This window comes from Fringilla coelebs (genome assembly GCF_963513975.1).
Source record: "Fringilla coelebs genome assembly, chromosome: 8".
NCBI lineage: Eukaryota > Metazoa > Chordata > Aves > Passeriformes > Fringillidae > Fringilla > Fringilla coelebs.
In genome coordinates this window covers 23182187-23206778 of record NC_140066.1, presented here as the reverse complement: position 1 = coordinate 23206778, position 24592 = coordinate 23182187, and the positions used below count along the sequence as shown (strand labels likewise).

Genomic DNA, 24592 nt, shown 5'->3' with positions numbered 1-24592 from the left:
TTTTCTTTTCTTTTCTTTTCTTTTCTTTTCTTTTCTTTTCTTTTCTTTTCTTTTCTTTTCTCCCTCCTGGACAAACACTCTGCTACTAGTCTGAATAATTTTCTGTGGCTTCATATCTTGAGCTGCTACTCTGGCAATCATTTTCCTACTGAAATGAGACAAAACGTTACATTGGGTATGGTTTTTGTTTCTTTTGTTGTTGTTCTTTTGTTCTTGTTCTTTTTTTAAAATAAAATTCACATGTTTGATTTCTAGCTCTGGACTTTGCTCCATGAAAATGTCTTCTTTCATCAGCTTTTTTTTCAGTTTGCTGAATGTACATTTGTAACTTGAAAGAAAACTTTTATCACCTTGGAGAAGGGCTAAAAGTGTAATATTTTAGCCCTTCTCCAAGGTGATATGTTCTATCTGCATGCAGTCCCCCACCTCTTCTGTAATGCAAGAAGTATTTTATGGTAATTGCTCATAAAAATTAGCTTACTGTGTATGAAGACACTCAGCTTTTTTATACACATACCGTTCTTCCGAGGGTGATGGGTATGGTGACCATTCCCTAATTTCCTCAATCTCCATTCAGAAACTGCAGAGCATTTGCCACTTTTCACTTCTTGATTATGAGAGCTAGCCTAAGTAGAATATAGTACACTACATCAAGTAAGTCAGTGGTTTCATATCTGAAGGCTTTGAAGTTCTTGATTAGTCACTTGTCACTCAGCCTACAGAACCTCCTTCACACTTTCACATGACCACAAACCTGTTTAACATTGATCAGAGTTTTGAGTGTGGCTGTTGAGTGCAGAACATGAACATCTGGAGCCATTTTGAGTGCTGCCTTCATTCTTGTAGTGTATATATATAAAGAGAGGTTTTATAAGTAGCAACTTTAAATTTTAAAAAACTTTTGCACCCTTTATTTTGGAAACACTGCACTTGTCAAGTTGCTGGTGTGGAAAACTTGTAAGGTGCAACTGCTTGTTCCACATGCCTGTCTCTTAGGATGCACCAAACCTTCCTTGGAGTTACATGCATGTTTGGTTGAATTAATATTTTGTTGTTTCCTGTTTCTACAGCATTTATAGTTTTGGCCAAGCTCCTTAATGAGCTGACACACACAAAGATACTGTTGTCTGCTAATCACTCTGCTAAGAACTTTGGAACTATACTGCGATTTGCCACCATTCTTGTAAATTTCATAGAATCAGACCAAAGTTGATTAAGTTCCTATGAATTTCCTGACAGTCACAGTGGCAAAAAACAGACAAAAAATAGCTGATCCTGTTCCCTTAAGTGGGGGAAAAGCAGAAGCCAGCAGGTATCTGTTCCTTTGGCAGCAAAATGGCTGAAGCATCATGCACACCCTATGACCAACAGTGCTGCCTTACATGAATGTGTCACACAGAGAATATACGCTTTGTGTGTGCCAGGGACAGTGGCACTGGAGCAAGCATTCACAGATTCACAGAATATCCAGGTTGGAAGAGACCCTCAAGAATGAGTCTAACCCATGCCCTTACACCTCAACTAAACCATGGCACCGAGTGCCATAGCCAGTCTTTTTTAAAACACATGCTGGGATGGTGACTCCACCACATCCCTGGGCAGGCCATTCTAGAATTTTATCACTCATCCCGAGAAAAACTTTTTCTGAATATCCAACCTATATTTCCCTTGATGCAGCTTGAGACTATGTCCTCTGGTTCTGTCAGTTGCTGCCTGGTGAAAGAGACCAACCCCCACCTGATTACAACCACCTTTCAGGAAGTTGTAGAGAGTGATAAGGTCACCCTTGAGCCTCCTTTTCCACAGGCATTCAGAGCATGAGAACTGACTCAAGTCATGCTGCAGTCTCAAGTCAAACATGTTGTGAACAACTTGGCTGTTCCAATTCCAGCTCTACCCTGGTTTCAGGTGAATGTTTCCTCATCCCCTAGAAACAGTTACAAGCTGACCTAGTGTTCACCTTGCTTCAGGGTGCATCACCCTTCCTTTTATTACAAAGATGATCTTTATTAGTCCATTCAACTGTCCATCTGTCAGCTGTAAACCCCAGATTATTCCCATCCACCTTACAAACCTATTGCTTTCTATTTATATTAATATTATAATTTCTGACCACACATTGTCTTGTGTCCTGAAATCCATCCCAAACTTAATGAGTATCTCTCTGCTTTCAGGCTGATAGTCTGTCCATCTCTAGTGAAGCTGCTATTGCATGTGACAATAAATCCCTTTGAAAAAGGGATCAAATTGCTTCTCTCTTCATCCATCCTGCACACACTCTATAGGGCTTCTTAGGCTCCTGCCCAGCAGTGTAAGTCACAGAATTTCCCTTACTGCTATCTGTGGATCATCATAAATGTTGCTCCGTGCTGTTAATGCCCTCTTGTCTGCCAGTTTCATCTCTTGCAGGACATTCGGTTGTACTCATTGTGTCAAAACCTGGCCCACAAACTTTGCTTGGATGGAGTGACTTTTGGTGCTCAACAAATGCTAAACATGTTGTCAAAGGTTAATTTTGTGTCTCTTCCCACTGACGGGTAGACTTTCCAAAGTGCAGTGCTCCTTTTGCTGGACAGTCTCCTTGGCCTGTGATCAGTCATGGCCTCCTCCATGATGTCACTTTCTACCTCATTACGATTTATTTCAGTGTAGGCTCACACACTTTTGTATGAGCTCCTCCCTGCAGTGGGCATGGCACAAGCATTCGGACTTGGCTTGCATTATTTTAACTGTGTAATCCAGTTTGCTGCAGGGAATAATCCTGTTCTGGCAAGAAAACTGAAGAGTTAGTATCTCTCTCCCTCATTGCTATAAACCATTTAACAGAAGTGATTTATTGGAAACATGCCACATTCCTCAGAAGAAGGCATGTTTTTCCCTAACTTTCAGCAAGGTCTCATTTGTTGCTCTCCTTGAAGGGACACAGTCTGTGTTGCTTCTGCTTGGCTGGGGCTTCTCAGAGGACTAGGTCACTCCATTCAAAAGCTTACAGAGTCTGGATAGAAGCAGAGTTGGTGTGATATGATAAATATACTTTGCTGATAACGGGCAGAGGGTTACAAAATTGAATTTGTGCCTTTTTCTCATTTGTCTTTGTTCATACTTATGGTTCAGTGCTTCCTTCCTGAGACTGTGGTACTTCACACTTCCGCAGGACAGATATCTTTCTCACCGTTCTGTGCTTCCCACACTATCTCTCCACAGCAGGAGTTCTGCCTGATCTGGACCCTCTCCAGTATGTGAGGAGTTATCCTAGGGAGAAATCCCTGAGTTCTGGTCTGGGGCCCACAACAAGGGCTGACTGAAGCTAAGGAAGCCACCACACATCCACAGACTCTTTCATACCCTGTCTCTGAGGGTTCAATCACTGACCTGTACGTTTGCATGCACTTGGCAACATGCTGCTGCCTGGAGCAGATTGATATAAAAGGTTTTGCTGAAATACCCACTGAAGAAAGAGGATAGTCCAAGGCTGCTTGTGCAAGTCTCACTTCACTGCAGCTGGCCCCTTTCATTCAGACATCTGCTGTGCTGATAAAGAAGGTACCATGTTTTGAATGGCATTGCCTTGAACACCAGCCACACAGGAATCAGGCAAAACAGCAATTTAGAATCTATCCCCTTCTCTCATTCTGGTGTACTCCTTCTGCAGGACCATAGACAGGGGCAATTAATGGGACAAGAGGGTAAATCATGTTTCTACGGAGTCCCATAAAGGTCATGCGATTCTATAGGGCCATTCTTAACTCTCACTGTTTCCCCACCTCTGGCATCTCTCGGGCTGTAATGATATTGGGTGTGGTGCAAGACTGTGAGAAGACAGGTTTCTGCTCAAATGTCTTCCTGAGTATTTTCTGTTCTTATGGCAAAACAGATGTTGGAGAGACCTGCTGTAGGATCTGCCCTGAAAGGCTTACCTCTGAGATGCCAGGCCCTGCTCGGTTTTAAGTGAAGTTGTCTGCAGCTCACTAACATCAAAGCATTTTCGCCACTGGGCTGGGCCCTGCCCAGCAGTAACCAGCAGATGGGCCAGAGAACAGCTACACTCTCCGCTAAGCTTTGCCTGCAAACAATTAACATCAAAGGGGAGCCACCGTGAAAAGGGGGAAAACAACGTTTCAAATGTAGCAAATCTCATGGCTCATGGGAAATGGGGGGGAGGCCAAAGCTGTGTCCCAGCTAGAGAGCTTGTGCTGAGATGTCTACAGGAGCAAGTACAGGAGCAGCTGCTGGGGCCTGCTGGTGGTCCTGGCCAGGAAAATGGTGGATCCACTTTGGTTTAACAAACCTGCCTGACCGTGTTGGTGGCAGCATGGCGCAAGCTCTGGTTTATCAAACTTGGTCCAGCCTAACTCTAGGATCAAGTCAGATCTGCCTGTTGCCTTGGTAGTTTCATGATTACTCACTTAGCTGTCATTCTTGATGAGACTCTTGAGGCCAGTCCCACTATTCTTTTTACCCTTTTGCTCCATCACCCTGAACACAAAAGTTTTAGCTTGTTATTCTAGATGCTGCTGCTCTTTTATAAACTGGACCTTAGCCCTTTGTTCGTTCCTCCCCACAGGAGGCCTGTGGTATTAAACCATTTTTTAGATTACAGGACTGCTGCCTTTCTCTAGCTCTCCAACAGCTTCTCCTGCTTTATGTGCTGGATCTTCTGGTTCATGCTTTCCTCATCCTCTTCCTTCCTGTTTTGATCGCGGGTAAGAAATCCAAATTATTGGTATTTATCATGCTACCAGTTTGTGATTAGCCCTGGGAAGGGGAACACATTATAGAATATTAATTAATTTTTATATGGGTCCCAGTCAGGAATTAGAAGCTTTATGGTAGGTTCAATTCCAGCACAGGGTAGAACCATGGGGCTGTCTCAAAGAGTTTGCTATCTAAACATCAGTCTAAGAACAGAGGATTGCAAAAAAACCCTAAAACTAGACATCTCTAATAATTAGTGCCGGGAGTCCACCCACTGTTCTAGCTGGCATGCAGACTGCAGATAGAAGTTACCTGCTGGAGTTTAGACCATTCATGTTTAATCCCTTTGTTTGGATTATCTACCTCTCAGGAAATGCATAGTTCTGTGATTAGTACAGTGCCTATCAGACTTAGGAACTCAGGCTCTAGTGAAAGACTTTGAGTTGAATGGAGATTCCCCACTTCTGGATATGAAGACATGTAGACCCCAATGGCTCATCACACTGAAAAGAGGGTGGAACAAAGACCAGGATATAGTCAACAATTGGAATGAGATGCAGCTAAGGGGATCATTCTTGAGCAGGGATGTCCAAAGAGCTTTCCTACTCTTTGTGGTATAGAAATTCTCCAAAGGTCATGCTTTCCCTGTTTTCACTGTTAATGGCTTTCAAACCAGGACTGGGATTCCCTAAACCTGCCTGCTCTGATCATGAAAACAAGCTTCACCTTGCCCTCCTCGCATGGAAGCTGCATCTTGAAATGGGCTTTTGCCTCTTGCTACTGAGGTTGCTGTCTGCTATGGGAAGTTCCACCTCCTACAGTAAGATATTATCCTCTGGCTTCCTCCAGGAGAGTATTGAGAGCCAACCAATAATCCTTCCTTATACTACCATTGGCCTTCAGATAGCTCTATCCATCTTTTCCCCACTGCAGCTTCCCTGGGAGATTGGCAGAGCACGTACACCTTGGGTTTGTACTGCCTTTGCTGGACTAGCCAAACTGACCTGTCCTGATCTCCTTTTGTGGGACAGGTTCATTGCTCTCCTGCCTGCCCACACCAAGTGCCTCTTAGAGTTCCCTTTGAACAGGACAGGTGGCTTACTGGAGCTAAAACAGCACCTGAAGAGTAGCTCAAACAGTTATTTCTGTCCAGGAAATACTTTATCTGGGACATCCTAATACTGCAGCTGCATTTGACCAGCAAGCTTTGCACAGCCAACTTTGAGCTCCATGCCTTTTTAACTCCTTAATCATGTGTGGCTAGGCAAGATGAGGGTATTGGCTCTAGTGGTTAGAGTGGGGAAATAAAGGCTCAAACACCTTCATTATGGCAAGGTTTGGAGTAAGAGATTTCACTTTACAGTCCTATCCCCTGAGCTTGAAAGAAGCTGGCACTGGTGTTCCTGTCCTCCTGCACGGGCACAAGGCAGTGCCATGCCTTTCTTAGACTGTCAATGTATTCCCTGCTTGTTGTCATAACAGGTGCTACTACATCACCAGCGCCCTTACAACATCTGAGCACATTTGGAGGGAGTGTCTTGTGCTTGCAGTGCAAGGCTGCAGCACAGGAGGTGGCCGAGTCATGGAGCTGTCAGTGCAGGACCTCCCGGCCACTGCAGGCCCTTGTGCCTTCCCTTTGCATCATGGCCACCAACAGAACTGGTGGTTTTATAACTACACGGTGGAGCAGATGAGATTTAATCTCATTTTCCTGATGGAAAGCCTTGCCATCCCTTCAGGACTGAAATGGCCCCTCAAGGCAGGATTGCAGCTCTGGGCACAGCGAACCCTCAGGAGTGGGCTGTCCCCTCAGGACACAGCGTCCCCTCAGGACACGGTGCCCCCTCACGGGTGGCATGTCCCCTCATGACACAGTGTCCCCTCAGGACACGGTGCCCCCACACGGGTGGCATGCCCCCTCAGGACACGGTACCCTCTCACGGATGCCATGTCCCCTCAGGACACAATGACCTCTCAGAGCACGCTGACCCTTCCGGGCGCTCCCGCTCCCTCACGAAAGGCTCCGGGATTGCACAGCGCCCCCTAGCGCATGGGTGCGGCGCCGCCGCACGTGCGAGCCGCTGAGCGACGGGCGGCGCATGCGCGGGGCGGGGAGAGCACCGAGCGCGAGTGGGCGTGCCAGAACGCGGCGCGCGCGGCCCTCCCTCCCTCCCCCCCGCCCCGCCGGCCGCCACCGCCCCCGCCCCGCCCCCGCCCAGAAGATGGCGAGCCCGTGCGGGCGGCAGCAGTGCTCCATCCAGAGGCGCGGCGTCCGCCACCAGCTCGATTCGTGGCGACACAAGCTCATTCACTGTGTAGGTGAGGGACGGCGGCGCGGCGGGGAGGCCGGGCCGAGCCCCGCGGCGGCGGGAGGCTCCGCCGGAGCAGGGGCCGTAAGGCGAGCGGCGCCGCGGCCTGCGGGCCCGCCCCGCTCCCCCTCCCCGTCTGCCGCCGTGAGGCGCCGCGCCGGGCCGGGCCCCGCCCTGCGCCGAAGGGGGGGAGCCGGGAGGGGGTCCTGCCCTGCCCTTTTGTGCGGCCCCTGTCAGCTCCGCGCCCGCTCCTCCCCGCTCGGCACGGCCCGGCCCGGCCGCGGCCCCTTCAAACTTGTTTACGGCGGGGCCGCGCCCGGCGGCGGAGAGCGGCCCGCCTGTCACTGCCCAGGGGCGAGCCGGGGCCGGCCCGCCTGCCCCCGGCCCGGCGAGGCGGGAGGGAGCGAGGCCGCGGAACCGGCGGGAGGAGCGGCGGGGGAGGCGGAAAGTTGTGGATCGCGGTGCCGGATTGTCGCCGTGAATCCGGAGCGGGGCCGCGGGGTTAAAAGGATGTGTGATTGCTTTTCTGTTCTCCCTCCACCTCCTTTTTTTTTTCCCCTCCTCCTCTCCTTTGCGCGTTTCTTGTTGGGTAGGCTCCCTGGAATCGAATGTTTAGGGTTTTGAAAAGGAAGTCCTTTCATCTCGAGTAACTTTTTCCATTCAAAATACCTTTTTTCCATTCAAGATTTTGCCCTCTTATCTTTCCCTACTAAGAAATTGAAACCTTTTCTGCGGGTCCCAACATTCACATAAATGTCAGCTCTAGGCCAGTCATTCAGTGTCTGCAAAGAAAAAAGGTTTGAGAACAGTAGACTGTGAACTTGCAGAGTAATCATAAAAATCCCTGTCTAGAGCATTGCTGTTTCATCTTGTTTGGCCTTCTGTTTCTAATTGAGCACAAATCCTCGTTTTATTTTTAAATATGCAAATATGGCCATAATCTGCCAGTGGCTGCTCAGCATAGGTAATCTGTAATAACAGTCGCAGATTCACTTTAGTTCCTTGTGTGCAGAGTTAAACCTCTTATTGTCAGTTAGCTCAGCATCCCAGTTCATTATCAGGGATTTGAAATACCATTTTTGGTTACACCAGGATGTGTAACTGCTGTGTATATTTTTGGCTTCATCTAGATATTTAAATTTCTGTAATACAAAAGTGTGCTCTAAATGCTTGTTAACTTCAGATTAATTCAAGCAATTAATTTGTTTTATATATGGAGCAACTGATGGGCAATATGTTACTGAGAAACTCCCACTACATAAAAGTGTTGAGTTTTCTTTCCAACGAATATTTGATATTTCTAAATTCAGTTTGTGGGATTTTATTTTGATTCTATCTCTGCTGCATTTTATTCCATGTTTGCTTGAATCAGATTTATTTTACTTCTATCTCTTTCTCAATTCGTCTTACCTCAAGCTGCTGAGGTTCAGCTGTTCTAGTCCTTTCTAAACTCTTTATTTGCAGCATGTCATCTTGTCTTCCTCTCAGTCCCTGCTTCTCTAGCATTGGGTCATTGAATGCTCCAGTGGAGCTGTCCTACTGCTCGGAGTTTAACATAGCTGTGAGGAGTAAATTTGGAGGGAATTAAAAAACCAAAAAGGACAGTTTCAAAGCTGCTGCTGAAGATATTGTGTTGGGGTGAAATGCAAGAATTGTCTCTATTCATTGTGCTGCTCTTTGGGAAAATCCTGGGTAGAGAGAGAAGTTTATGTCTACAGACTCAAGGAAAACACTACGTTATTGAAGTTCTTAGCAACCCTAAGTGCTAAAACTTAAAACAAACACTCCACCTCCACCCCCATTAATACACACCCTGTTCCATTTCCCTAAAGCCATTTAAATTGCCAGCTTCTGGTGAAGTTGCTTCCTCCCCTCCTCTCTTGCATATCTCTTCCTCATACCTAAATTTGATACGTTTTCTTCTTCCAAAACACTTCTCTCTCTGAAAGTCCCTCTGTGTGTGTTTAACAAAGGGTACTGAGAACGCTTTTAAGCACAGAATTGAATGGGGTTTTTTTGAGGTAAAGTACAAAACCATTTTAGAAAAATAAAGTCCAAAGTGTAATAGTGCTCTGTGACTTTTATCTTGATGGCCGTATGTTGTAAATAGTTTCAGCTTCAAATTGATCAGTTTTATGAGGTTTCAGAACCTGCTCCTACTATACCTGCTCCTCCTTCATTCCTACTATGAATCTTGCATAAATCGTTGGATCATGTGTTAATTGTTACCTTTTTTGTTTTCATATTTTTATAAAATTATAAAGGGTTTATTGCACTTGCTCACGATCTCTAGCTGAAATTATGTTGTGAGCTTAACCCCTTGCTCTGAATATATCTCTGTCATCTTTTTAAGTGAATTTTGACAATATTCCATGAGATTTGGAAGTAGACTGTTCAATGATGCAGTGTTCTGTTTCACCTTGGCTGTTTGTAGAAGTCTTTGAGAATTTTTTTCCTGTAATAAACACTCTACTTTCCAGTATTTATGCATCAGGATGTAAATTTTTTTTTGTAGTTATCAGAAATACTCATTCATATTTAGTTCTGAAAATAAATGAGGTGTATGGGATTTTCTGTGTTAACATCATTCCCTGAAAAGTCATTCTAATACCACACCCTGTGGCATTCAGAAAAAAATACACCTGTGGTTTGAACTAGTGCATTTGGCAATAAATATGGCTTAAGTAATTCATTTTCCCCTCTTGTTTCTTGCTTCTGCAGTTGTCTGGTCCTTTGGACTTTGCAAACTAAGCTTGTGCTCTTAAGGGAGCAAAACCACAGAGGGACTGACAGACCACCTGCCCACAAGGAGCCAATTCAGGGGAGCTATCCTAGCAGAAAACATCTTTGGGAGGGAGTAGAATAATTTTCTGCTGGTCTAGCTGCCAGAATTGGCTGGCGGGTCAAGCAAATACCAGCACTAGTATGAGGAAGAGTGTGAGAATGCAAAGCTGGTGGAAAAGAAAAGAGTGACTACAAGGCAGCAGAGTTACAGATAAACTTGAACTGTCATAGAGTTGCATCTTTGGTTGTCCTAGTGTGGCCTTTTGTGGGAGATAGCTCAGGGAACTGATCTGGCTGAAACCTTCCTTCATTGTCATGCATTTCATCCCCTTTCTGTGAGGAGGGAGGCGGTGAGGCGAGTGGAGCTCACATAGGTCTGTGAGCAGTTCCATTGATCAGTGATGAAATTTAGGGAGTAGTATGCCATGGCCTGGAGGTGGAAGGAAGTGTGGAGAAAGGATGTCTAAGCTCTCTTAGCAGTGAGTTGTAATGGGACTGTGAACCACAGAGCAGGGGTAGCTGGGACTGGCGCATGGATCTTGATGCCCTGGTAGCACTTTGTAGGGACACGATGTACCAGATCACAACTATTTGATGCTGACATATGTGTGTGTTCTCTTGAGTGTTAACATCTTTTTCAGTGGTCAAAAGCAGATACCTAGACATAAAGGCATGTGGTGATTTAATTTTTTTTTTCCTTCTCCCAGCCTCTAATCATCTTGTGTTCAGGCACTTGCTGAATCTGAAATGGTTGATGAGATTGGATCTGCTAAGGAATGGGGAGTTTGAGGAGTGAAATAACCCACAGATCTCTGAAACTCTCCTGACACCTTTTATACAGGCAGTTAATAGCATGGCAATGCTGCGTGATCACTGGAGTAGTGTGAGGGGATCGCATGCATTTCTTCTAGCTGGTGATGCTTGGCCCTTTGTTAAATATTAGCTGTACTCTTGGAGACTCCCTGACTGAATTATGTTCTGTGTTGGGGGTGTGGGGGCAGGGAGGGAATGGTTCACTACCCTTCAGAAGTGATCCTAGTTTTGGGAGCAAAATGAGGATTTCAAGGGAAAACCTGTAACATTTTCATTAGATTTCCAGTCATCTTGAGCTCTGCGAGTGTTTCGTTGAGATTCTGCTTAGCTGTTAAAGTTATTGTTGCTGATTAAATACTGCAACCTAACTACCTGATCTCTTTCTGTTTAGTTCATTGTATGGTGGTGGTCTTCTGTGACCTTGGATACTTAGGATTAAAGTGTGGATTCTGAGGAAGAAATATGATACATCAGGAAGTGTTAGAATATAATAATAATCAAGAGAAGGTGTAGAGCAGTTGAATAATTCTGAAATCTTTATTACTTTTCTTATCTTGATTATGGCTCCTGTATAGCTCCAGCCTGTGTGTGATATGAATTAGCTGCTGCTTCCAAACAGTTAGCTGTGTTACCTTGTTTTGGAAGCAGGCTTGAGTCTTCAAGTGTTTAACGTGGTTCTAGTTCAAAGGTCAGATTGTATTTCTTTGTTCCAAAACGAGAAAGCTTATTATAGCTGTGATGTTGATGAAAAATAATAATAAAAAGCAAGTTAAAGTTTAAATGTAGGGCTGTTCTATACTGGTGTTTGTTTTAGATACACCCCTAGCCTTGTCCCCAGCAAATGTGAGTGGTACTGTTTGCCTTATCTCAACCTGCTTGCAACGTAGCTGCAGATTGTGGCTTCTTTTATTAACATAAATCCATTGTACAGCAGTTTTACAATTTAGTAGCTGAAGGCTCGTTCAAGAAGATCTGTTCTGTGTTCCAACATTTCTGCTTGTTGCAGTGTGAATAGAGGGAAGGAGGATTACCCTTTTATTACAAAGTTATGCCAGGAAAGGATTTAGGCAACTATCATTTTAAAATGAAAATCTTTCGTTGGAAGGAGTAAAATTTACTGTGTGATTTTTAGTTTTACTTTTAATGTGCATGGAAGGATGGCATGTGTCTGAAGAACAGTAGAAGTTGAACTGTGGGAGATGAATCTTGATCAGTTTCAAGTTCAAATTCTTTGAATTCACTACAAATCACTCTGGATTTGCCCTTATTTCCCTGCTTGCACATGAAGAATAATTTCTGTTCTTTCAGGGATGATGTCAACCAATACTCAAAAAATTATTGATTATCTCAAGATGGTATAACTCAAAGTGATTTTCTTCTGATGCCTGTAGAAGACTAGGCCTAATAATTTGGGGTTTTTTCACATTTCGACAAAAGCGCATTTTAATTTGAGTGAGGTAATAACAATTATTGCAAGGTGGGATGTTTCCTTGTTGGGATATGTTTGTCCTGCAGGAAGTATAGGCATTTGGACTTTTTAACTAAGAAATAATGACATTCAGAATTCATCTGCTCTAATAGAACTTCCAGAATTAATTACGGTAATCCACCTAGATAAAATCTATTTAGCATTTATGTTGGGATGTATATATTACAGATTTACAGCTCTGTGGTACAGTACCATTTTAAAAGTACCTGAAGGACGGTTCCAAAATTTTAAGCCATTTCTTAACAGTTTGTGCCATATGTTGATGATAGTCCAGATGCTGTTATGTATAGAAGTCCAGTAACTGCACTTTAATTTATAATGGGTGATAAAAGAATCCCAATTTCTGTGCTCCTTTGTCTAAATCCTTATTGCCTGGTACTTTAGTGGCTCAAAAGTCTGCCATCTTAGGCTATTGTATATCCAGGCAAGTACTGTCATGTGTCCTTATGCCATTTTGGGGGTTTGCTTGGTTTTGTTTGCTTTGTTTTTGTCTGAGAACTTATGTTCTTTCACTGCTATTGTAAAATCACAATGAGAATACTTCCTAGAAGTCAGTTTAGGCAAGGTTTGAGGAAAAACAATCGTTTAATAGGGTTAAAGAAAATTAGCCCTGTCTTACAGGTTGGGGCAGAGCAAACACTACTGCAGTATTTTACAGGAGACGTTCCAATCCTCTTCCTCACCCTTCTATGTATACATGTTTACACTCTTAAGAGGATGATGCTTTGGTTCTCAAAGTTTGCTGGGATGGATATTTATAACTCTCTGAGGAATACAAAACTTTTGGGATTTTCTGAGGGCAGGGTTGAATGGGATGGGCTAAGCCAATTTAGGGTCTGCCTCTGGCTAAGAGGGGCATTAGTGCTTATTTTTACTAAACTGATGGAAGTCTTCAAAACCAGCTAATCTTCTGGTGATGTGCAGTAACCTGAGTCATCCTAGGTGGGAATGAGATGATCAGGAGAGCTCTGCTGATGGGGTCACATCTGTGGGGGGAAGGGAGGTGGGTAGAATAATCTATTCCAAAGGCACAGTCTTCTAGTTTGTGTCTTGTTTCTTGTAACCATGCTACAGACTGTGGTTATGTTTGACAGTAGTGCTGTCTAAACTGGCTTAAATAGTCCCCTCTGTTCAAGCACAACTGTGTGTAGCAGCTGGGTGAATCAGTTCCCTGACTAGACCTGACTGGAAAACAATTTTTTTTTTTTTTTTTTTTTGGCTACAACATCTGCAGAGGAAGAAGAGGCACAGAGAGTGAGGAGTTGGGACTATTCAACTGGTTGTCACACATGCAAAAATACTTCTTTCACTGAATAGGTGTTAGTTTTTGTGTGCTTCATGTTCATTGCAGAACTAGGAAGATTGAAGCTGTCTCCCTCTTCATGCTCTCTCCCTGATAGTGAACAGTGGGCTTTGCTTTCCTAACCTGTGTCTCTTTAATAAAGTTGCAGCTTTATACCTCCTCTCCTTGTATCTCTGCAGGCCTCTGGGGTTTCTCATTTCTCTCTGATAAATCTGTTAGGGCCATTTTGGGAAATGAGAGCTTCAGCTTCTTTCTTTTTCTCTTGAAGAATGCCTTACTGTTGTTTCTCTAGATATCTTTAAGTGATTTACCTTTTTCCTCAGATTTAGTTCACCTTGTATGTTGTGTGTAGTATCACATGCTCTTTATGGTGAATTGACAAGAAATTGAACTCTCAAAGCTAAGTAGGAGATTTGAGTTACACATCAATGCTGCTGACACATGAAGTAGAGGTTATGGTTTTGCAACATTTCTGCAGGACACCAGTTCCTCTGTGGTAAAATTGCTACTAGATGATGTCTCCATCTGCTTTTTTCCACTGTTCTTACAGAGAAGAGAAAGGGTGGTACTCCTCTTGTATTTTCTAGGAGGGGTGGCAAAGTGGCTGCACAGGGAAGACAAAGGATGTTCCTTATGCCCTGAAGACCATGATATTTTATGGGAGGGAGTAGAGGGGGAGAAAAGAGGACTGGACAAGAGCCTAGTATTCATTAACAAAGGAAGCTTTCAGAAGCTGAATCCAGCAGCATGGAAGGACATCAGAGGCCACCTGGCAATCTTAACTCTTGAGCTGAGTTTACTAATGAAAACTTTCCTGGTTGTCTTTGATTGCTTTTTGCATGCACCTATAATACAGGTGTTTCAGTATGTAACTGGAGAGGTGAGTCCATCTGATGTCCTTTGCCCTCTGCTGCTGCAGGGGTGGTGGTCGTTTTGAAAATGGTTTAACTGCTAGAACAGGAAGAGGAACAGGTAGTCAAGAGTCAGAGTTCTTCATTTCTTTATTTCTTTTTTTGTTGGTTGCCCTAACAAAAGGATGTGAAAGCTTCATCCCACAGCCTCTAGTTCCCTGCTCCTAATACTTCAAGGCTGGTTCTTAGCACTGAGGCTTCTGTGCTTGTCGTGGTGTCTGTAATGAGTCTGTAGCAATGTGCTGTTTGGTTCCCTTTTCTCTTGTGTTTGTGTGACAGGAGACAGCTTGCTATGTTACCTGTGTAATAAACTTCTAAATTCAGCCTGCAGCCTTGCAAGGACAGGCTAGTCCTGCAGCTGGTAAACTCTCCACAGAGATTCATATACACTCTCTTTGGTGGTCGGCTTGTGCTTCATGTGCTGGCTAACTTGCAGGTCAGTTTTGAAACTTTGTTGCAGATTAGTCAGAGTAATGGAGTTCTGTGCTTGTGCACTTCAGATGGAGAGTGTTGTGATCAGATGAGTCCTCTCAGCCTGTGCCTTGTGTCCTGTAGTCTTAGGCTTCTAGAGAAATATTTTTATATATTCGAATTGAGAAAATGGATTTACTTTGTTTTTAACAGCAACCTGGCTTACTTCTTGCCTCCTTTGGGAGTTATTTGTTCCTGAGTGTGAACAAGATGAAGATAAGCCAGTATTGCAGAAGACCTTTGTCGGAAGTTTGGTCATCTCCTGGGTTAAGGTCTGTCATTGTGACAAAAAGGATGAGAGCTGCTGTCTAGGTGGTGCTTTATCATGGCCTTTAGATGTGTTTCTGAGAACATGCATAAAGTAAATTTTTGCAGAAGTGGGTGCTTAACTTCCATTTCACTCTGCAAAAGCAAGAGAATAGGAAAGCATGGAGGTAATTTCATTTTCTGATCTAAACAAACTTAAAAGCAGTCTTCTTAAAGCAGTCATTCCATTTACATCCTTCAGAATAGGAGGAGCATGGCTACCTTATCCCTAGCTTTCTCTCACTATTTTAAAGTCATTAGCGAAACTTAAGTTTAACTTAACCCCAGCTCTCTTCTGGGGTTTCTCTCAAGGGTCTTACTTTTATCTTATGAAGAAAAAAACCATCTGACAGTGTTCACTTCCAAATGAGCAGTGAAAAAACTGTTCTCAAAAAAAAAAAACTACTGCACTTTTTTGCCAGTGATCATTCCTTGATCTAATTGTCCTCTTTGGTAAGTAAGAGGAGTATTCCTTGCTGATTTTGGAAAAGTTGTGCTCCTATTCTGCTGGAAATCGAAAGTTTCAGTTGCCTTAGTGGTTATTCTTTATCTGCATGCCGTACCTTACTATCTTTCAAAATATTACAAGATTAAGAAAAGGATGAAGACATGTGAGGGAACATATTGCCGAATGTGTTGTGTAAGACAAGTGCACTGAGTCTTTGTCAAAACGAAGTGTCAAAGTCTCTTGGAGGGGAAAAAAGTAGTTTTTTCCCTGAAATATTTCCCATGAATGTTTAGATTATTCTAACTTATACTTCATGGCAAAATTGTATCAGATATAACACTAAATTTGGTATTTCTGGTTAAATGCCTAACTACTGCCCACACATTCCTCTTGGTTTTTTTATACTTTTCTGTCGTCCTTGTCAATCCTGTGCATTCATACAAAATAAGAAAAACGTAATCATCTGTAACTATGGTAAGAGGCTATGAGAACCTAGTTTTTGTATCTTACAGGAGTACTTTTGTAAACTCCTCACAAAATCTAGTGCCTTGGTCTTGCCTCTGCAGCTTTCTTTGAGTGCTATACAGTCATTTGGGAATGAATGGCTTTAGTGCTCAGTTGACATAGGCCATGCAGGGGTCCATTTTGCATATGATCTTTTGAATTCAGCAGGGATGCTGCATTTATTTCTTGAACAAGCCTAAACCATTGAGGGAACTGTGTTTTGCCAGAGCTCTCTTAAAACAGTGTTTTTCAATCTAAAGTTGGCAAGGAGCAACTGTGGAAAAACAAGGCTATTGCCAATAGTTTAAATTTTGTGGCATTTTATGCTTTTCAGGATTCCACAACTTGAAAATGACTGCTCTAAATGATTTGTAAATGACGGCTATTTTTCCCTTCCAAAGTGGCTTTAGGTGTTAAGAAGTATGAGCCGATACTTAGTGATCCATTAGATTAGGACTGATTTTTTATCTTTCTTTCCTCTTCTCATACTTTGCTATTTAAAAGTATATTTTATCCAAAAATGGATGTCATGGATACTAAGTCTGGAAAACTTCAGTTCTTAAGCTGACTTCTGAAAAAAGGTTAAAGTGATGTTAAATAGGATTGTTTACAGAACTGCACTTTGTGAATGTAGAGCTTCTGTATTTTGCCTTCCAAGAATCTTGCTATGAAGGCCAAACTCCTGCTAGTTTGTGTTAGATCTAAAGATTCCATTGCATTCCTCCCTTACACAGTTGTGAAAGAACTTTAAATGTGCAGGCTTGAGCGTAAACTGGCATAGTCTCCATGCAGTGCATTGGCAGATGCCCTGAACCAACAGGTAAACCACCTTTCGGGTCTCAAGAGGACATGGATTTATTTATTTTAATGACTAGAAGGCATTTGAAGTATAGGATGGACGGTAAGCTGTTTGCTAATCCCTTGGTGCACTGCTGTTCTGGGCATCAAAACCCAAATAGTCTCCATCCTGGCCACTGTGCACCTGACTCTTTTTTTCCTAGAACCATAGCTGAGGTCACAGTTTGAGCTTGCTAACAGTACAAAATTGAATAGAGTTCAGAGGTTACTCTGCTCAACTAGTTACTCAGTTTTAAAACAGATTAAAATTTGACTTCTTAAGTTAAAGATATTGCAGAACTGTAGTTGACTTGCCATGGAGGCTGCACTCCTTTCCTATGACAGATTGGTTCTTGTTCTTAAATCATCTGTTTGCCTGTGACTAATCTTGAAGTTGTATCTTTCTGCTGCGTGTACTTTGAAGTGAATTTGTGCTCCAAATAAGAATAGCAGACAGGGCTTTACATTTTTTCAGCTCCTTGTAGCCCAGGGACTGCTCCTGGCCCTAGGATAGGAAATGCCTTACGCAGCTTGGTATATAATGGGAGGTGCTTGAGAGGAAGGCAAGAAGTCGATCACAGCTGCTTTGGTCTATACTTACTGGCATGGTGATGAACTTTAGCACCTAAATGCGCTTGTGATGACACCTCACAAACTTCAGAAAGTAAGCAGTTATTTTTGGAAACTTTTTTCCCCTCAGGACTAAAACTACTAAACCTACTTAAAAAAAAGTCTATGCAAAAGCACTTTTCCCCAAGAAATCGACACCTTCTGCTTATCATGTTTGTGGGCATTTCAGCATCCCAACCCTATATGCCTCTTGATGTTCCTTCTTTCTAGTGTCTAAAAGTTGGAGGGCTTTCCATTGTTGTAGGGAAGAAGAATAGTTATTTCGTATTCAGCTAGAGGAAAGAGATAAGCAATCCTCTGATCTCATCTTTAAGGCAGATGGATCTTTGCTCTCAGCATGCCATGGTGCTGCTTAGGAGGGGTCTTCATGATTGTACTGGTAAGCAGCAAACAGAGCTAATTTCTGAGTTGGTTTGTACTAGCAGACTTGAACGGTTAAAAGTGCTGAATTAATTGTGCAGTTTTGAGATTCTGTTGGTGGTGTCAAAAATTTCTTTAATAAGTAAATAAATCATGCTCTGAACACTTGTTTGCTGCCCTGTAGTTTTGTTGGTGTAGCTCTATTTGGTCTGTTTTTAAGCTGGGTTGTGAAGTCAAGGTTGAATAACCCTTGACTCCAATGAGAAGTCGCAGGTTAGTATGGACAGAGGCTGTGGGGCCTTAGCTGTGAGTGGGCCAGAATGAGAGCCATGGATGTGGGTGTGTGGAGGAATCCCTGTCAGGGATGTCCTTGCTTCTGAGCTGGGAACCGTCTGTTCTCAGTGGCAGTGAAAGGACACCAGTGCCTGCAGGAGCACCTTGTAGTTATGTGTGACAAGTGAGGCTCTCCTGAGGACTAATTCCTGCTTTCTGTCAGTGTGGCAGCCAGTGTGTAAATGTGCTTTGGCTGTAGTGCAGTAACTGCCTCACCCTCTGCTGTCAGTCCACACGCATGTAGGGCTGGGGTCTAAGGCAGCTTGAATCAGGTGGTCTTAGGAAATTGATCTCTTGCTTCAGATGACCTCCTAGAAGGTCATAAGCTTACTCTTGTTTTCAAAATAACATGTAAAATACTTGTCCGTGGCTTTCAAACTCCTTGGTAAGGCATTGTTTAACTCAGTTGGCTTCTCCCTGCTAATTCCTTTTGAGGGGAGGTAGAGATGAAAATTTAACAGGACATCATAGCCTTGAAATATCCCAAGAGTTTTTCTTCTTGGAACTAGTGAAGGAAAATGAATATATCTTCAAAACTAGGTCTCTTGAAAATCCAGATTTAGCATAAATGAGGATGCTTCATAAATGAGCATAAAAAGAATGCTTTTAGAAAAGGAGATAATGAGCTTTAATAGCTGTGTAAAGACTAAACTCTTCCAAATGCATCTTAAAGCATTTTTGGGGAATGGTCAAAATATTTCCCACTTCAGAGAAAAAAAGAGTTTCAGGTAACTAACTGCCTGATCTTCCCATCAAAGAGAAAAGTGTATTCATTTGAAGCCTTTGCTTATTAAAGTTCTAATGTGAAACTTGAGGGAGCAGTGCTTGGGGAGGCACTGGTGGGAGAAGGCAGCCAGGTTCTGGTGGGTTTGTTTTGGTTTTTTGTTCCTTTGGTTAGGTTTTTTAAATCTTGTTTGGGTTTGTGTTTGGTTTTGGTTTTGTTGTTTTAAGCTTAAAAAGTCAAATGGAAGTCACCATGAAAAAGCTATTCTAAAAACATATTGTTTTCAGTTAAAGAGTTAAAGGTTAGGATGGCATAGGGATGTGCTTAGATAGATAGATTCTCTGAATCTTTTTTTAAAGGAAATTAACAGAATATGGCCCTCAAGAATATCTAATAAAATTACTGTTGGCCTTTGAGCCGTGAGTTATTCTTTGTCCACAATTAAGTTAAACATGATGCTGTTTTTTAAACTGTATTGCATGACATTAAGCAAGTTTCTAGAGGGTCAGATTTCTGAAAAGGCATGAAATTACTCTCTTTGCAATATTACTGTTTTGATGAAAAATATTGGAATGTATTGATTATAGTTTATATACCCTAAAAGTGATGTTCAGTGTTTGTAGAAGATGCTGTAGGAAACATTAAGTAGACTTTTTTCTTTCTTAAAATAAAGGAGAGGTTATGCTAGAGCAACTGTAATAAAGTATTTCACCCTGATTCTGAAGAAACTGAAAGTCCACATTTTGGACCTTGCCAGACTGCAACTTAGTGTTACATTTGGAGCAGGTACAGGTTTGGGCAGTAAGTCCTACCATAATTTCTGAGAAATCACAATTGTCCTAAATGAACAGTATGGGAGAGCATAGTTGTTTAATGCTGACCAGTATATAAGATTATTCAGGAAAGATTTCGGTTCCACCTCAGGTAAAAAGAATACGTGTCCAAGGGATGCACAGCAGTAGAAGTGAATTTCTGTATAAAAACACAGGTCATGGTTGCACAGCAGTTTTTACTCTCATATAGATTTAAAATGCTGCAGGAGAAGAGTGATCATACCACCCCCTTTGTGCCACTGCCCTCACTTTGTGTAAATGCATGCTGGGTTGGATCAGGAAACTGATCCCTGAACCATCCTGTCGTGTTACTGTGCAAATGCGAGATGAGTGAGCATCTGGGGGGTGGGGAGGATGAGTGGGATCAGCTCTTTCAGTGGAGAGGTGGATTTATCACGGATTAAAGCACCAGGTGATCAGTAATCATAGCTTCAAAACACTGAAGACATGCTGCAGAATGAACTTCCCTGGTACAGTAACCTTCAGTTTGCAGTAATCTGTCTTCTAGTGACTTGGGATAAGTGAATTGTGGAATTTTGTGTTTTCTTACTCTGCTTCTTAGAGTTAACAATTTTTGCACAGTATATTTTGCAGTCATACATTTTGCACACACATGCACTTTACTGCTGTTTAATTTTTATCACCCTCCTTTAATGCACTTGAGTCCAGCAAGCCTCATTTTATTCGTGTTGCTGCCTTATTAGTCAATGTGCCTTAAGTTGCAGTAAGTCTTGAGTAGATAAAGATCTTTATCCAATATGTTTATTTTCCATAAAATTAACAGGAAGTTACAGAGAAACTGATGCCGTAATGGGGACATTAGAGACATCACTAGTTAGCAAAAAGTGGTTTTCAGGGATGAAACCAGCTGAATCTATCTTTATATCCCCTAGTAGTCATTCTCATAGGTATTTCCTTGCTCTGGTTCCTTTGACATAATGGTAGTCTAAATTCTCCTTTCAAAGTAGAGTCAACACATTTTTGAATGTTGGCCTAAAGGAAGGGATTCTCTTTACCTCTTTGGGTAATTTGTGTATTTGGGCTTTAGCAAAATGATAACAATCTCTTCTAGGGTACCTTACACCTTAGGTTTGTGTTGCCAACTGAGGAGATGGGCCAGTGCTCAAACAGCTTGTTTGGGCTCAGTGTTCTCCCAAAGCGCAGGGATGCTGGGTTTCTAGCTTCCTGAACCTCAGCCCCTCATTACACCAGACTACAGAGCATTCTTGGTCTAGTGCAGTATCTTCCATTTTCAGTGAAAACAGTCCCTACCACAGAGGGATGCATAGGTTTGGACTGTGCTTTTTATGTGGTCAGCCAGTCAGGATGCATATTCAGCACAACTACTGGTTTTAGGGATTTTGTGTTAAGACAGGGTTTACAGCTGTCATAGGGCTTGCCTCCAAACCAGAGTCATTAGGGAGAAAAAGCAGGTAGAGCTAAGGGCAGTTAGCACTTGTGCTGAGTTCATCTGAGATTCATCAGCCAGCATCTCCTGATGGCTGACCAAGAAGTGTGGCAGGGCTGTGTCAGACCAGCTCTGCATTCACGAGAGAGAGCTGGAGTAAGAACCACTCCCTGATAACACCTGTCTGCTCATTCAGCAGTGGGTCCCATTGCCTTCCATAAGGGCTGTGTGATCTGTGTGCTGGCCTCTCCTACAGGAGTGTGGGTTTGTCCTGCTCCTCTGTGTGTCACCTGTTCTCTGCAGCACACTGTGCCAAAACCTATGGACCATGGAATATTGTTGAGTCTCTCTCTTCTCTGTTTTAATAGGCCTTGATTTACCAGCAGCTTTACTTTAACATGCATCTCTCATGGTTTTCATTTGCAAGGAGTCCAGTGCAGTTATGCATCTGACAAACTGGAGTAATTGCATGCTGTTCTTTACCAGACTTTTAAGCAGCAGCTATGCTTCTACTTCTGAAAAGAGGTTTTCTGTGATGTGCTGGCTATGCTTTTCACGATGGCATTGTTTAAGTCATCTCCTTGTATTGCCTCTTACACTTTTGCCCTTATTGGAATTGGGATTCTGAGCTAGTTAAACCTTTGTCTTAACCCTGACCACCCGTTCTCATGCAAGGTGAACTTACAGAAGTTACTGCTTAAAAAAAAGAGAAGTGAGGGGTGTGTGTGCAAAACCACTTATCCTTTCTGCAGTCTCATGAACTTCTAGCAGTGTAACTGATGCAGTGTAGGAGTAGGAATGAGTGATGGAGTAGAGAAGGAAAGGGCTGCAAAACCTGCTGTTGCTACTGCTCCGGAGACTGTGCTTTGAATCTCTAAGGTGATTGGACTTTGCCTCTATGAATCTTGCCTCATGATCTTTTAAAAGGGGCAAAAGATTACAGAGATGCTTTGCTAGTGTCCTCTGGTGCAAAGTCAGAGTTTTAATTTTTGTTACATCTGAAGCCTTGCATCTTCCTGAAATACATTGAGTTCTTCAATGAGATTATGTGATTCTTGGTTTTGTACTGTCTTTATAGTTTGAACTAATTAAAAACCCAAGCTGTGTTTCATGTGCCTTTGGCTTAAGGGATACCTGGCAACATGTTGTTTAAATCTCCATTGAAATATGCAGGGCTAACCAGTTTCTGTCAAAGATGAGGCAAACTGGTAGAAGCTGTTTTGTTCTTGACATCACACCACAAGCAGCAGCTGAAGATGTGCACAGGATGACTTATTTCAGAAACCACATAGCTTAGCAGTTGTCAAGGGGAGGGAAAACCTTCAGTCTTCTATTTGCTTGTGATGATGGGATGCATAAACTGGAGCATAAGTCTCCATGCTGGAGCTTCTCCTAATGTTCGGCAACATGATAGGCAGAAAGATGCCTTATGGTAAAATGTTGAACATTTTGGTTTGGGATGTTGGTTTTATGTTTTGGTTTTGTTTTGGTTTTTTTTTTTTTTTGTCTATGGACTGCCACAAGTATAAACCATCTACGTGGTTGCCTCATGGAACCCTTGTTACTGAGGGAAAAAAATTCTGTAAAATTAGCCTATTTTGTTAATTTGGGAATGAATCAGAATAAATGATTCTTAGTTTGTGTCTAGAAATATTTATTGTAAACAAAGGCTTGACAATCCTTGAAGATGTATGATGGTTGCTGTAGCTTTTACATTTACATTTGTCTGCTGTGGGTGGGGAGTCTCTTGTAGCCTTTCTGAAGGCAGAGTCCATGCTTTCCTCCTGTTATCTTTGCTGTTAAAGCTGGATAGTGCTGACATCTGCCTTGATGGATGAGTGGATGTCATTCTTGTGAAAAGTAAATTTAAGGCAAAAAGTAATTGGTGAAGGATTTTTTTTTTTAAGTCTTTCTTTTTAGTAGTTGAACTAGCTGTTTTGGTTTATTTTCTCAAGGACCACAGGAATAAATCTGAACAATGCAAGGTTGAGTTGCACCTGTAAAAATGGATTCGTTTTCTTAGCTTCCTCCTGTTCTGCACAAAGCCACAAGCAGAAGTACTGGAAGAGCCTGCTGCGTAGGCTTATGCTAACCGTATGTTAACTTTGCTTAAAAAAAATTAAACCCTACCTCCTGCAGAACTTGATTTGCCATTGAGAAGAGCTTTCCACTTGCTGGGCATGAAGGGGAATTTTTCAGTCCCTGGCAATTGTGCAGAGAGATGGCTATTGTTATTGGCTCAAAGACTGTAGAAAGAACTTTAATTTCCCTGCTCTGTTTGGTGCCTCTGCAACTCTAGACTGTCTTTCAATGCAAATATTTAGCTGACTGTCCACTGTTGCTGCTTCTAGGTGCCTTTCATTTTACATTTTATTCTGCTGTCCTTGTGGTTCTGCTACATTGAGTGTTTGGAGTTACTTTTCATGAGGTGTTTTTGTTTCCAAAGTAATTTTATTTTTTCTCTGGGTCATTTATGTATTTGTCTTCACTAATGTTTGCAACATCTCCGAACTTAGTATCCTCTGTGAATTTAACTAACGTGCTGTTTACCCTTTCTTCCAGATCCAGTTTCTGATCCTACTTCCACATTTGGGAGTATGCAAGGGACAAACACATCTCTTTGCGTAGCTTGACTGGATATCCCAAGACTAGGATGTTAGTATATTTAAACATTTTTTTTGCATTAAAATGTTGCCAGTATCTTAATTGCACATGGACTATTATTTCTTAAATGTAATTAACTTTATTGGCATTATGCATATTCAGAAGCTTGCTGATAAAAACATTCTGCAGTCTGACTAGTGCTTATTGGTGAGTTTAAAATGGGTGCAGAAGTAAAAAGAATTTCAGGGTTGCTTTTTAAATGAGCTTATTTAGTGTTACAGCTTTAGCACTCATTCTTGAAAGTGTTGGCTCTTTGTGTAATAAGATTAACTGTAGGTTAATCCATGAACATATAAAATCTTTAGACTATGTTCAAGATAGTTATGAAAGACCATTTCAGACTTATGAATGCATGAAGAGATATTTTTAAATACCTGAAATAGTCAAATATCTGTAGAAATATTTGCATCAAATAAGTGTTAACAAAACCCAAAATTGCACACTGAAGTCTTCTTTGATTCCCTGCATCACAGGTCATGTTATTATTATGGGTCTTGTAAGGAGCCAGTTGTCTGGAAGAGTAAACCCTATGCTAAACTATTTTTGAAGATTTGCTAATGCAGTTTCCTTAAAAATGTGTTTTGTGATTGTATCACTACTGCAAAATGAGGTACTGCATGTTTTCTGTGCAAGTAATTGTATGGAGGTAATTAGCAATTCAAAGACAAAGTCAGCATTAAAATATGTGCTGTTTTGAAAAATGTTGGGTTTTTGACTTGGCTACTCTTGGAGCGTTCCATGTGTTCAACTACTACTGTATTTAATTGAAT

At 42.3% G+C, this 24592-nt stretch overlaps 1 protein-coding gene across 1 annotated transcript in view; it reads left to right on the top strand.

Moving 5' to 3' along the window:
* Positions 1 to 6917: 6917 nt before the first annotated feature.
* The window catches only part of LOC311156673 (ligand-dependent corepressor), a gene marked incomplete at its 5' end in the record, with an annotated part of 56555 nt that continues 38880 nt past the window's right edge, over positions 6918 to 24592 (top strand). Inside the window, one exon of the mRNA XM_084210839.1 lies at positions 6918 to 7014. Within this exon, the coding sequence (XP_084066965.1) occupies positions 6918 to 7014 (97 nt within the window). The remainder of the gene's footprint in view (positions 7015 to 24592) is intronic.